The sequence below is a fragment of the Falco biarmicus genome, chromosome 2, assembly GCF_023638135.1.
Source record: "Falco biarmicus isolate bFalBia1 chromosome 2, bFalBia1.pri, whole genome shotgun sequence".
NCBI classification, from domain to species: Eukaryota; Metazoa; Chordata; class Aves; order Falconiformes; family Falconidae; genus Falco; species Falco biarmicus.
Window position 1 is genome coordinate 29,377,495 of NC_079289.1, and position 13,603 is coordinate 29,391,097.

General features: G+C 45.6%; 1 protein-coding gene across 3 annotated transcripts; it reads left to right on the top strand.

Moving 5' to 3' along the window:
- Positions 1-392: 392 nt before the first annotated feature.
- LOC130144974 (fibrinogen-like protein 1) lies at positions 393-10,927 on the top strand. 3 transcript variants are annotated; one of them, XM_056329311.1, is made up of 9 exons: positions 393-618; positions 904-963; positions 2,273-2,354; positions 3,692-3,902; positions 4,999-5,158; positions 6,698-6,795; positions 6,880-6,968; positions 8,363-8,553; positions 9,572-10,927. In XM_056329311.1, exons 3-9 carry the CDS (start codon positions 2,283-2,285, stop codon positions 9,759-9,761), a joined length of 1,011 nt encoding a protein of 336 aa, XP_056185286.1. In that variant the 5' UTR covers positions 393-618; positions 904-963; positions 2,273-2,282; the 3' UTR covers positions 9,762-10,927. The 3 variants fall into 3 exon arrangements, with proteins under 3 accessions (XP_056185286.1, XP_056185287.1, XP_056185285.1); XM_056329312.1 differs by having other exon boundaries at positions 904-952; XM_056329310.1 differs by having other exon boundaries at positions 393-952.
- Positions 10,928-13,603: the final 2,676 nt, after the last annotated feature.

Below are 13,603 nucleotides of genomic sequence, written 5' to 3' on the forward strand. Positions count from 1 at the left end.
ATCACTGTAGTTGATAAAAGCTGGACTGTCCTGCTTTCCTGAAGGGTAACACAGAAGTTTACTGTGGGCTTATATGCCTTGTCTTTCGTCCTCACAGTTTCTCCTCTGAACACAGCACACTGAAATGGAACATTCCTGCTGTTTTCTTTAAAATAATCTGTAATTCCTTGGCTATAATGCAAAGGGAGGCACCCATCAGTTTGTTTGGGTTATTTTTTCTCTCTTCCACGAATGTCCTTGTTTATGTTAACTAGCAAATCTAATCAACCAGCTCAGAGGAGAGTTACACAACTGCAAACCTCCTGAGATTTCAGTGGAATAGCAAATCTTGCTTAATACCGCCCCCACCCCCCCCGCCCCCACCCCCATTCTCTTCTCACTTCAGATTTGCAGCTCCTTTGGCGTTACAGCTGTGCTGTGCCTTTACATATAAACCAGATTAAACAGCAAAGGGAATGCTGAATGGAAAAGCTGTGTTATTTCCACCTTGCAGGACTTACTGAAATAAGCCTGGCTGTATCAAACATGAGATGAAACTCCCACAGGGAGCATTAGTCTGAGTGATTCATGTAAATGCTTAAAGAAGTCTGTCTTGTTTGAGCTTCCTAGTCAAATAAGGTGGGTAATGGTACGCAACCAGCAGAGCCCCTCTGCTTTGGAGAGCACTGCTGACAGAGACCTGTTGTTTATTCTTACTGGGAAGCAAGAGGATGAGTATTGGGTACCAACAGATACCCCGAGTTATGGGTAACTTTCACACGAGGAGCTGTGAGTGTCTTCTGTGGAACTGTCTAGTGCTGTGAAACGTTCTTCGTCTGCACCCTTGATGTGAGCCATCTGGAGGGGAAAAATCTCATCAACCTCTAGAAATGCAGCCAGGTTTATGATCACTTTCTTTTGCAGTTGACTTTTTAAGGGAGATAATCTCATCAGGAGGAGGTCTGAAGGAAAGGTGACTTACAGGTATGTGCATTTCATGTGTGTTGATTAAGGCATAGATGAAGTTGCTTGCTTTCCCTCCCGTCTGCACTGTCTGGTTGTCAGGAGCTGTGGCTCAAACCCATCCTTCCTGCTAACTTTTTGACTCCACCACATGCACCGCATGGGGCCTGATTCTGACCTCGGCACCAGTGCTGCAGCCCCAGCATGGCTGTGGGGCGGTGTGGGTGAACAGCACCAGCAGTCACAGATAGGGGAGTCCCCTGCTGCAACACTGAACTCCTCTCTATGAGCTGAAAGAATGCTGTGTGCTGGGGCACCCACCTGCACGACACCTTTTATGGGTGACTTCCATGGGGCACTTCTTCTCTTGGCTTGCTTTGGGCACTACCTGCCTGGCTTGGGGGATGGCTCCCCCGTCACAGCAGCTTCGCTGGCTCTGGAAGCAGCCCCAGCATCAGCTGCTGCAGGGATGCTAATAGAGCTGTAGCTGAAACAAAGCTTGTTGCTCAGAGTGGAAAGCTGGGTAGCCAAGTTTCTGCAGCACTTCCAGATGTGAAGCGGGGGAGCCGATTTTAGCTGATTTTTCAGATTTTTTTAATTCTGATTTCTTTGATGTATTTTTTCTAAAGCACCGTGCAACCACACTGCAAACAATTTGTACTGTTCACTCACGTTCAGCTGCATGTTCCCAGTGTCATTTGCTTAGCACTTTGTCTAGCCGAGGCTCTCCAACTGAAGCCATCTGTGTGCTCAGGCAGGTCAGCAGCAGAGATCTCTTCCACCGAAATCCAAGCAAAAACTATCCCATGCCCACTCAGTCCCATGTGTGACTTCTGATGTCGGCCTCTAAGGTAATCCCATCCTGACAGACTGCTCCATGGACTGAGGGGGGGCAATGCCTACAGTCACTCAAGAGGCAAAATTCCTCTTAGCTTTGTGGAGTTTGGACTGAGCAAGGACTGTGTGGTTTTGGCCAACCAGTTTGGCAAGGAGTGCTCCAAGGAGGTGTAATTGCTGAGTAACTTCCCATCTGCGTGGGCACTCAGGAGAAGGGGCAGAGGCTGCCGGGGAGTTACGCTAGGTATTTATTTCTCCAGGGAAGCAGGAGCTTGGACCTAAACCTCAATATCCCTCTCAGCACACTGCACTGGTGCTTCAGCTTCCCCCTAACACGCATCTTTTACCTGTTTTTCTCCTTCCTGTAGTTTCAAGCAACCTCCTTAAATCCTGCAACATTTTTCTGGGGAATTAAACGTGATTGTGAGGGGGGACTAAGTTGTGAGAGGAACTAAAGAAACCTCCAGTGCAGCCTGTCAATGCTTCTTTTCAGGTCAAAAGAAATGAGTGTGATGATGCGTTTGCTGCTGCTGCTCCTTCTGGTCAGCTTCGGCTCGCCTGCACCCAGGTTTTCAGTGCGTATCTTTTACTGGTGTCTGTACAACCTCTCAGTGGTTTATGATTCCCAGCCATGTAGAGATAGGTGCATCCACAGAAGAGGGATGGAGACCTGCAAGAGCAGAGCAAAAAGGCATCTGCCTGCAGCTAAAGGAGGGTCACTCTTGTCCTGATAATAGAATAGTTTGCACACAAGGGGCTGTGCAGCTCTCTGGGTGACTAGACTGATATTGCCAAGAGTTATGAACAACAATAACAAAAGCCCTTTAAAAAAAGAAAGTAATTTTATGGCCAGTGAAGAAATATTCTACTCCATTCCCTCAGGGAAAACTGCCTTCATTTATTCAATGTGATTTAAAAAGCAGTAAGGGGAAGATGAGGTAGGCATGATCTGAGGCAACCTGTACTCTTCTGATGAGTAAATTTCTCTTGGGCCATCCCAACAGGGTACAGAACTTGGCAAGGAGAGTCCAGTGAGATAAGGGCTGTCTGCAGCAGGTCCCTGTGTGCCTCCAGCCTGGAAATGCTCCTCTGTGGAGGAAAACCAACAGGCCTAGGAGAAGGAAGAGGCAGCTGGATGGCCATGTTTGATCACACTCAGCAGTCTGCTGTCATGGGCAACTGCTTGTTTTGCTTGTACCTAGTACCGGTTCTGACCTGGTATCACTCAAGCCAGCTTGCTCAGGGTTAAAATAGCCAATTATTCTTATTGCACAGGTTTCCTTGGTTGTCTTGGAAGAGATTTTGCTCTGTTTTGTTGTGTTTTTAATGGAATAACACCAGCTGCACACTAGACTGCGGCTGAAAATGTTTATCCCAGCCAGTGTGTGTCAGATTCTTGGTTATGGTAACGTAGCTTTGAAGTTATACCACTGTAGGCTCACTGCTTTCAGCTCATTTGTGTCAAATATCAGCCTTTTATCTTCCAGTTTTACATAAAGATGATTCTGGAACCTTGCTGGTTTGGCCTGGCTGCAGTGCAAGAACTGAGTTTCCCCCCTCTTATTACCCTGAGCATTTTCACAACTTCCAAACACTCCCCTTGAGTTCATTAAATGGGAGTCAAAATGAATGACTTTTTGTCCAGAGTAATTTTCTACATATCTGACCATATTCTGGGATGCTCTGAGCAGTGGCAAGATCATTGTAGAAAACTCATTTCCACTGGGTTCAACTCAACAGCCCACAACAGCATGGTTTGTGTATCTTAGGAAGGAACCGCCATGGAATGGTCTTGATCTGCAGAGGCAGTGGGACATGTTAGGGTCAAGAGGAGGCAGATACTCCTTCTCTCTGCCTCTCTGATTTCACCAGTGACTTAAGTGTGGGGATTTTTGTTTTATTTTCTCCACAGGAAAAAGATATCTGCCTCCTAGACAATAATAAATTAAGAAAAAGGTTAAACCAGCTTCAAGACTTGCTTTACTTATATGAACTGCAACTGAAGGACATCCTGGAGAACACTTACCACAGAACAAAAAGCGGGCTGTTCTCAGGCAACAGGAGCGTGCAGCATGAGATGCTCTTACCCACGACCAGTGGAAATTTGATAGTCTATGACCAAGGTACAGTTTGCAGTGGTGTGTGTGGAAATTTCAGCTTCCCATAATGTTTGTTTCTCCCTGCAGTGTCCCATGCGTCATATTTTATTTCTGCTTAAAGTTATAGAATGTGTAAAGGTGGATTGTGTTTTTAAATGCAGTCAGATACATGAGAAGGAGGGGGGCAGACTGGCTGCCCTGGTACCAGCAGACATCCCCCAGAGCCAGTCAGCTGGGCCAGCTTTAGGCAGCTACTGCCCAGGTACAACGCAGACACCTGCAGATGGCTTCTCACCTGGGACTCTGGTGCACAGAGGAACAGGCTCCTCTCAGATGTTTTCCATCAGGCCTACTTTAGACATCTCCTTTAGGAAGAGATGGGTCTTGCTCTTGAAAAGCTCATTTTCCCCAAGTGACTTATGGGAGCCCAGAGTGCCTAGCTCAGCTGTGGGCACTGAAACCTGTTTTGAAGAGCGCAGCCTCCTTGCTCCTCAGCTACTCCACCACCTCTGCAGCACAGCAGTGGGCATGCATACCCGCTTCCCTGGTGTCAGTTTAAGAACATGGTCATAACTGGAATCGTGGCCTGTGGCCAAGATTTTACCCTTCCTGGGCATTGCATTGAAAGTGTGAGGCATTCTCCTGATACAGCCCTGATGGAGCTGGTCACAGGAGCTTAGCCCCTTCCAGTAGAGATTTCAGGCCCCAATCCAACCTGAAGTACAGCTGAGATTACCTTCCACACGGAAATCAGTTTCCCTGCAACTGATCTTGCTGACAGAGCCAATGCCTGTCCAGCGCTGCTCCCATGCTATGGCCCCAGCCTAAGCTGCAGCCACCCCGTACCTCACCAAAGATTTGGGAGTGACTCCCTCAGAGGGCATGGCTGTAAAGGCTCTCGAGCTTTGCTACCCTATGTCAAGCCCAGCAGTTGGCAAACCAGCGTTGCTACTACCTTACTGAGCCATTTGCTTTGGCTTTGCAGGGCTTGCAGGGCCATCCGCAGGCTGGCCAAGTGTCCTTGTCCCATACAGCCCCTCAGTGATGCCTTCCCTTGGCTGCACGTACCCCTTTGCTTTCCCCCCTCCCCATATAACAAACCCATACTGTTCTGCCCTAGATTGCTCCGCAGTGTATAATCGTCAGAAGGCCAAAACCGGCTACTACCGGATAAGGCCCAGAGCAGACCGAGAGCCTTTCCTGGCATACTGTGACATGTCTGATGGGGGGGGGTGGACCGTCATTCAGCGGCGGAGTAACGGCAAGGAGAATTTCAACAGGTGGGTGCATTGTGGTTGCATCAACAGGGCTTGCAGCCAGGTCTCCAGCTCCCAGCCCCGGTCCCACTGCCTGGCAAAACCCTGCGTTTGAGAAGCAGGGTATGCTACGCTATACTTTAGCAATGATAATTCTGCATTAGGACAACCTGGTGCTACAGATTTGTAGCAGGAGGCCATTTTCAAAATGGACCTACAAAGGCTTTTCCATGGCTTCTCTGCATTTGAGTAAGTGTGTACGTGTGTACATACTTGTTTTATCATTATTGGAGATAGCCGAAGGCTCCGAATTGGCAGGTATCTGCTGTCAGTTCATAGACTGAGATCTGTTGAACCTATTACCTGTTCTCGTATCAGGAATTCCATTCAGCATGGTGTAACATTTATTCATCAACATATTTCAAAAAGATGTCAAACCACTGGTCCAGATTGTCCTTTCTCTGTGCAAAATCCCAGAGAGGTGACTTTCACTTGGAGACCTCCAGGAGGAGAGACGCTCTGGTAGCACAGTAAAGAAGGAACATCCCCATGCAGATCACAGCACACACAATTTCAGGGCATGTCCAGTGCCTCCTACAGTGAGTGCAGTCCATTGCAAAGCTACCTCAACTGACTCTCAGGCTTGCTCAGAGAGTGGTAGCCATCTAGCCATGGTACTTCAGGTCTCAGCATCAGTGAACGAAAAACATACTGAAGAGGAGCATTGACTAGTGTGTACATTAATATCCCTAATAACATGAGGGAGGGAATAAACACGGGATTACTAAAACTGGAAATGATGGTACACAGGTTGTATAGGTAGTATAGAAGTATCAAAGATAATACATAAATAACAGAGCAGATTTTAAGAGAATGAAATTATGAGAAGAATGTAACAGCAGGAGATTTCTCTCAGGAAGATGAAGCCAGAGAATGGTGATGAAAAGTGAGTATATATCTTTGAAGGACAAGTTGCCACATTGAAACAGTAATCCTGGAAAAAAAACAGAGGTGAGAGTCAATGAATAAAAAATACATTTAAATGGAACAGGAGCTCAAAACAAACACAGATATTTTCCTTTAAACTTCCTCTGCAAGCTTCTACTTGCAGCTTCTATGCAATTTCTGATTCTTCACCATACCACATCATACATTTTAGATTGCCACGTATTTTAGACTGCAATATTTGTTCCCAGCCAGGAGTGCATTTGAATTATGACTTGCTGAAGAACAGTATCAGATGCTTTGCTGAAGACCAGTATGACAGCTGCTGCTTTCCCTTTCCATCTAACTGACACCCTCAACCTGTGAGCACTGCATCTGGCAGTTGGAAGGTTTGATCCCAGTATATGTGTGTGCACAGGTTTAGCAGGAGAAGCAGCTGTGAGCTGTATTTACTTCTAAGGTGGAGTGACAAATCTCAGCTCAGCTTGCTATGGATCAGGTACTTTTAGAAAACAATGTCTAGAGATACAGATGAAGTTTTACTTGTTACCATAGCCAAGTGTCACAAACTGTCTAATTCCCTCATGCGCTGAAATTGGTATTTGTATCTCACTGCAGGAAATGGGATGATTACAAACTGGGATTTGGGAAATTCCAGGGCAAGAATGATGAATACTGGCTGGGCAATGACCACATCCATGACCTGCTCGCTAGAGGTGCAAGTATTTTCCCTCCACAGATTTCTTTCCAATTTGCGTGAGATAGCTCATCCATCTAACAAGACACCACTTTGTGTTTAGGAGAGTGCTCATTAAAGATTGACCTGATGGACTGGCAAGGGGAAAGACGTTATGCAGTTTATGAAAATTTCCAGCTTGCAAATGAGCAGGTAAGAAATTGAGAGTGGTGATCTGCTTGGTTTGTCTGTGAGGTTGGGGCATCTGCATATGCAGCATCAGACTTCAGTATCAGGGTTGTAATTACAGTGTTGCAAAACTTACCTGCTCTGGTTCCCTGGGATTCCAGGTTTGGCTGTTTGACAAACAGCCCTGGGAGCAGGGACCTAAGCCTGGGACTGCTTCCTCACAACCACTGAGTGCCCAAGCCAGCAGGTCACCTCTGTGTGTGCTCTTTTGCTAACTCAGCTGCTGCACGGAGGGCAGCTCTCCGCCACAGGGCGCAGGGATTCCCACATGCATTTGCCTCCAGCCCCATGGTCTTCTGTGAGGTAAGAGACAAGGGTTTGAACCTCTGCAATGAAACTGAACCCTGTTTTCCTGCTTCCTAGGAGAGTGTTTCAGGCTGTCACATAAAAGGCAATTGCCAGAACAAACTCTACTTTGTTTTAAAAGAAAACAGTGAACTGTAATCCAAGCTTTGGAAGAGCAGTTATAAGTTCCTATCTTGAAGAAAGGTACCTGTACTACTACACTTGGTGCTACGGACACAGAAGACCCAAAGACAGACACATCCCTGTATTTTCATGTTTGCTTCTAGCTTTAGACGGTGTCATGCTCAGTATTAGTGCTGTTCTTTGCAGGCTTGCCTGTCTGAACACACCATGCCTAAGTGGCCCAAATACCCAGGGACATGAGTTCCATTGCATGGACCAGTCCTAGTTCCAACTCCATGACCACTCCAGAAATTTATGCATTACATTCAGTTTGCCATTAGTTTTCTTATGAAAAGTTTGAACAGCTTCATTTTAATACCTTACTGCTATTTTTCATAAACAAAAGTGGAATATGATGACAGGAAAAAGCCCACACCACAAAAGTAATCATCCATCTTACATCAAACATCTCTTAGATCTGTTAGCCGTGCACAATGGAACTATTCTTCTAAGTATTCCTACCAGGACTAGACCATTTAGCTAGAAATCAGATGGCTTCTAGTTCCTGGAAGAGCAAAATTCCTAAGGAGTTATTCTAGCTGAACAACTGACCAGTTTATGAAGGCAACTACTTGGCACAGTTTTCTGCCAGGTTGTTCTTGATGAGCTAGGAAGAGCCTTCCAGCTTGTTGTATAGTGCATCAAATGTTTATTGAAAGACAACAAAGCCTGAAGCCTGTTGTAGCAGCAGCTACTAGCAATCCCTTCTGGAAGTTTAAACCCCGCATTGATCTACACTAGGATCATTAAAGCACGGGGCCAAAACTCACCCTTGACTTCAACAGTCTTGCCTTTGACAGTGGATACAATGGCCAGAGAAAAGTTGATCTCAAAAGTGGGAGGAAGGGCAGAAAGAGCTGATAACAAAGACGTTTCACATGTTCTTGCAGGACAATTACAGGTTATGGTTTGGCACCTACTCTGGTAACGCTGGCGACGCTCTGTCTGGTGGGAGCAATTTTGAAGATCAGTGGTCAGCCTCTCACAGAGGGATGCAGTTCACCACATCTGACAAGGACCACGATCGATTCCTGGCAGGCAACTGTGCATCAGAGAACAAGGGCGGTTGGTGGTTTAACAGGTATGGAAACCAGTTGATTCCTCTTGGATGCATAGGGTGTGGGTGGCTGTACAGCCGAGAGCACTTGCCTGCCTTACAGCAGCTGGAGGTTGCTGTGTGCATTTGCCACCTCACACAGTCAAATCTAAGATGTTCAGACCTACAGATCCTCAAAGGAAAGCAATCTCCTTCTTTCACTATGAAGCAAAGCAGGTCAGTTGCATTCATTTTAAGAAAATGGGTCATAATAAATGCACAGGGGGGAATGACCTGGAAGGAAAAGAGCTCAAATAAAATTCCTTTAAGTGCTTTGGGTTATATCCCAGGAAAGAAAACAATGGTAGCCACTGCAAGGTGAAGTGTGTATGAAGGACATTTCTCTGTTGTGGAGCATGTCTAGGGGGTGAGTTACCCCTTGTTAGTCCTGGTGGTATGTTTGCTAGTTGGGCATACCTCACACATCAACAGATAGGGGCTCAGGTTCACCAGCCCTGGACACACCGCTCTCAGGTTTTTTCAGCTTTAGTGCAGAATGAGCCCCTTCTTTGACCAGGCCCTCATCACATACAAACTGAAATCACTAGAGCTACAAGAATGTACATCAATAGTGGGATTTACCTTGATTAAAAGACATCTGCATTTTTAGGTGCCAATATGTAGCCGCCTACACTTGAGCTGCAGCCTACTAAGTGGCACTACACCGCTCTGTTTAGGCAACTGAACTGAGTCCCTAGTTAATACACTTGGAGGAGTCAACAGGTTGAATTATCTGACCAGCATAGGTGTCTACGTTAGGATGACCCACATACTTCTCTGGGTTCCACTAAATGCATTAACCAGATTCCCACAGGCTAATGCAGGACTTTAGATAACCAGTTCAGTACAGACAGATACATCTAGGTGTCTGAATTTGTCAGTGAATCCCGCCCTGGTATTTCTAAATGTATGATGTGTGAAAACTGTACTTCACTGTAATGATGCAATATCTTCCCACACTAAACCTAATTTCCCTTTTTTCCCTTTCCTACATTGTTACAAGGTGCCACGCCGTAAACCTCAATGGAAGATACTACAGAACAGGGAAGTACAATGGATCCCATGACAATGGCGTGGTTTGGTCTACATGGCATGGGATGTGGTACTCGCTAAAATACTCGGCCATGAAAATCAGGGCTCCGTTCTTTGTTGACAGCGAGAGTGGAGATGGTGAGAACGGTCAGGGCAGCTGAAACCTGCTGCTTTGGAAAGAAAAAAGTACAGGCTGAAAAGAATTGTGTAAATTAATGGCCAGCCCTCTGCTGCTGCCAATTCACAAACCTGCACTGTGATAACTGGAGTTGCACCTGTTTGTATGAGCTGAAGCTAATGCTGCAAGTTATTTGAGCACAGCCAGCCAACAATTTAATGGAAAACATATGGATCTTAGTCATGGAAGAGTCACAGTTTTCTTTTTCAGTGATTTTCAGGACTTCATTGCTAAGCGTTTTTGAAAAGCATTCTGGACCTTGAATGATCAAGAATGTTCTTTTAGCTATTTGTACTCTTCAAGATCTTTCTCATCTTGATTTTAACTGTCCGCAGCTCAGTTACCAGAACTTAAGAACAGAAACAACAAGTTGATGGGGAATTGGAATTAATCTGGTGTCTCTTCGCTAGTGCTTTGATCTGAATCAGCAGAGTTTTTTTAAGCAGCTCTCCCTATGGTTCCCAATTGCCACACTTCAGTTGCAAAATGCTTCTGGAGTGTGTGAAACCGAACCAGTGGATGCACATGCTCCAGTTGCTAACGTGCATCCAGGCTAAGGCTATGTCAGAGTAAACCCCCACAACGTGGACAGTGTGGACACTGGGTTTCCTTGCCAACAGCTTCCCACTGCAGATACGCTTCTATAGCACACCGTGATACATTAAAGCAGACAGAGACAGCACTGCCAACCAGGCTTAAGCCCCAGGTGAAAATTAGGCAGATTTTACTACATTTAAGACAAGCACAAATATTCTTAGGAGTTCATATAATGCAGTCATGATTCATTTGTACATTCTCGTGGAGTGAGGGGAATCAGTAAGTGGAAAGTGGTTGAACTGTAAGGCACACTGACTTCATTGTCTCATTGGAGTGAAAGAAAGAGCAACACAAATGACTGACAGAAGTGGAATACTGAAAATTTATTTTCCACAAGTTTTTAATAACAACTATTAAAAATGAACAGTAATATTAGCTTGATGTAAATCATTTAACTACCATGTTGCAGAATGAGCCTTTTTTAAAAAAAATAATATTTACAATCATGTATTAAACTGGTAGTTATTTTCCATTTACTTGCTTTCAGATCCATACATATTGTAATTTGTATTATATATCCATAAAGGGTGAAATAAAACCATCTGAGTAGGATTTAACACTTTGTATTTGGTTTTCAACAGTACAAACTTGAACAGAAATTTGGATGAAAATCTTGGTAAAGCTCATAATGTGAGAAATGCATTCTTTTGGCATTGACTCTAGTGCTTTTGCACCTGCTGTTCTGGATAGTTGAGTGGGTCTGCAAGGTAAGTTTAATTTCCATGGCTCTAGCTGTCCTGGACAAATGCAGAAACATGTGCAGGTTCAGTGTGAAACTTGGTTTGGTTCCTCTGCTTTGTCAAGAGGTAAACCCTGCTCTCACTTCTTCCTAAACATCCCAGTGACTGCAAAGGTGAACACTGGAGCACAATGGGCCAGCGCTCCAGGGAACCATGCTCCTGAAGCCTGTGCCCTGGCAAGGCTGCACTGCTGCTCTCTTCCCAAGCATTGGCATGTACCCACATGGAACAAAACTTGCACTATGCCCCTGAAATGAGGTTGCCCTTGTGAAGAAACCACTGCGAACAGCCAGCACTTACTATTTCCTTTCTGATCCCTAATTCTCTATTTTGCTATGGTAAAATCTTAGTGCCAGGTTGTAACTGCATGTTGGGAACGTAAGGAATCACTTTGCACATGTAACCGTGGGGCCACAGATGCAGTGCTGAGGGCAGTAAGGACAATTTTTGTCTAGGCAGAAGACACAGAGAAACACGAGTGAAATAAGTTAATGCCTTCTGGCAGATGATGCTCAATCCCATTCTTCAGTAGAGGGCTAGGGAAGCAAGATAAAGATTACAGACTGGTGATGCTTGACTCTGTATGCTGGAAATCAACTACAGCACCAAAGAGACAGCGTTAGTGGTTTGCCAGTTCACTGAGCAGGCAATAAGCCATCTGATAATAGAGCATCAAGCTGGAAATAAAAGTCCACAAGGCTTGGTCAGACAACTGTTACCCAGTCCAGCTCCCCAGTGAGTGTGCAGTAAGTGATGTAAAGCCCAGAGTACAGAGCCTCTTCCCCCTTCTATGTTAATATGGAGAGGCAGGCATTATATTTGGACTGCCTTCAGCCAGCATGAATATGTGAAGGTGCTTTTTTTTCTCTTTCTCTGAGAGAGAAAGGGACCAAGATCTGACAGGCTGGGAGGGAAGGGGTCTGCCTTGCTGCCTTAGATGCAAGATGTACCTAAGTACATGTAGTGCATTACAGTAGCTGTTCTGAACACAGTTCGACCCCGAGACAAGGTTTCAGGAAGCAGCATCTGGCTTAAGAGTGAGGGTCCCCCTCCTCTGCCACGCAGGGAACCCCCTTGGAGATGCAGAGGTCACAGGGCTTTGTGTAGGACCCTGCAACTCCCACAGCAAACCCCAGGAAGTGTTTCAGAAGTCTCTTTACCTTAATAAACAGGGTAAAATGCCACTAGCTAAGAACTTATTTGATCTGAAGGCTACTGCCAAGCTCAGATCACTCCCACTGAGGGTTAGGAGACTGCTTGCTGAATGTTGCTGTGCTGTACATTTGATCTCCTGTTTCTCCAGGGCCTCCCGTGCTGAGAGGCTCATGGAAGCTGTAAATATTGTAGCCCTGTAGCTCCAGCGCTGACAGATCACTGCTTCAGGGCAAATGTTCTTGACACTGTGGAGTTTACCTTAGTACAGGGGTGGTAAGTAACCTGAGCTGCAATTGCTTCAGAGCTCTGATTTCCAGCTCATTTAAGTCAATTTAAAGACTCATCACATTTGATTAGCTTTGGATCACTCTTCAAGTGTGGACATGTTCTCAAATGCTTTAAACAGCATTTCAAGTTGATGGTTTATGGGAATGCATAGCTGGTACTAAAGCCACGCTGGGCCAAAGGGCTGAATGCCGACAATGCAGTGTGCTGGCACAGCTCCTGGGAAAGAGGGAGTTCGCATCACCCTGCGAGTCAGATCTGGTGCTCCAGCAGCAGCTGCGAAATGTTACCCATCAAAAAAAGGCCATTCAAATGGCGGGGTTTCGTTCTGGCAGCCAAATGCCGAGTGTCTTGCTCCTCCTAGGCTGTCACAGCAAGTCCTGTTGCTGTGTGCCTGTCAAGTTACCTGTGCATATGCTTTGGATACTTCAGTGGGGTGCCACTGGTAACTGGCTAATGCACAGTGATGCTGCTCTTCCTTCAAAATAGTTGGTTTGGAGGGAAAAAAAAGTGTGGCCCTGTGAAATCTATCTTTCTGGTCAGAAAGCCAGTGTTGAGAGATAGCCAGAGAACTGAGCACATGCTAGTTTTTCCCTCACACCCACAAGGCAGGCTATAGGGCATGTAGGGTTGGGCTCCTTATGGCGGAGTTGTTTTAAGACTGACAGTCCTTTGCCTGAAGCTATCTCCTTTCACTCCATCCTCCATGGGCAGCACCTCCTCTTTTCTTGTTTTTGCCCAATAGCATTCCCTTGGTCTTTGCAAACTCCCTGAAGAGACGGTTATCCTAACAAATGGCAAGCAAAGTCTCTGAGTCATTCTCACTGGCCTGAGCTCTGTCTCGGTTGTTAATTGGGGTTTCAACCCAGCTCTGAATACTTGCAGCAGTGTGTAATCACCAAACTGTGATCTCTGGTTTTAAAGCACAACAAAAAAAACCAAAACAATGTAACTTTTGTACTTCACCATGATTCTCCAGGAATCACCAGATGTCAAGCCACTTTATTTTTTCTTTTTGTCCGCAAAACAGGTATTCATCAAATAAATC

Coding starts and splice junctions, on each gene's coding strand:
- LOC130144974 (XM_056329310.1), top strand. CDS start 2,283: ATGAGTGTGATGATGCGTTTGCTGCTGCTGCTCCTTCTGGTCAGCTTC. Junction 2,355..3,691: donor CGCCTGCACCCAGGTTTTCA/GTGCGTATCTTT, acceptor TTTTCTCCACAG/GAAAAAGATATCTGCCTCCT. Junction 6,969..8,362: donor TCCAGCTTGCAAATGAGCAG/GTAAGAAATTGA, acceptor ATGTTCTTGCAG/GACAATTACAGGTTATGGTT.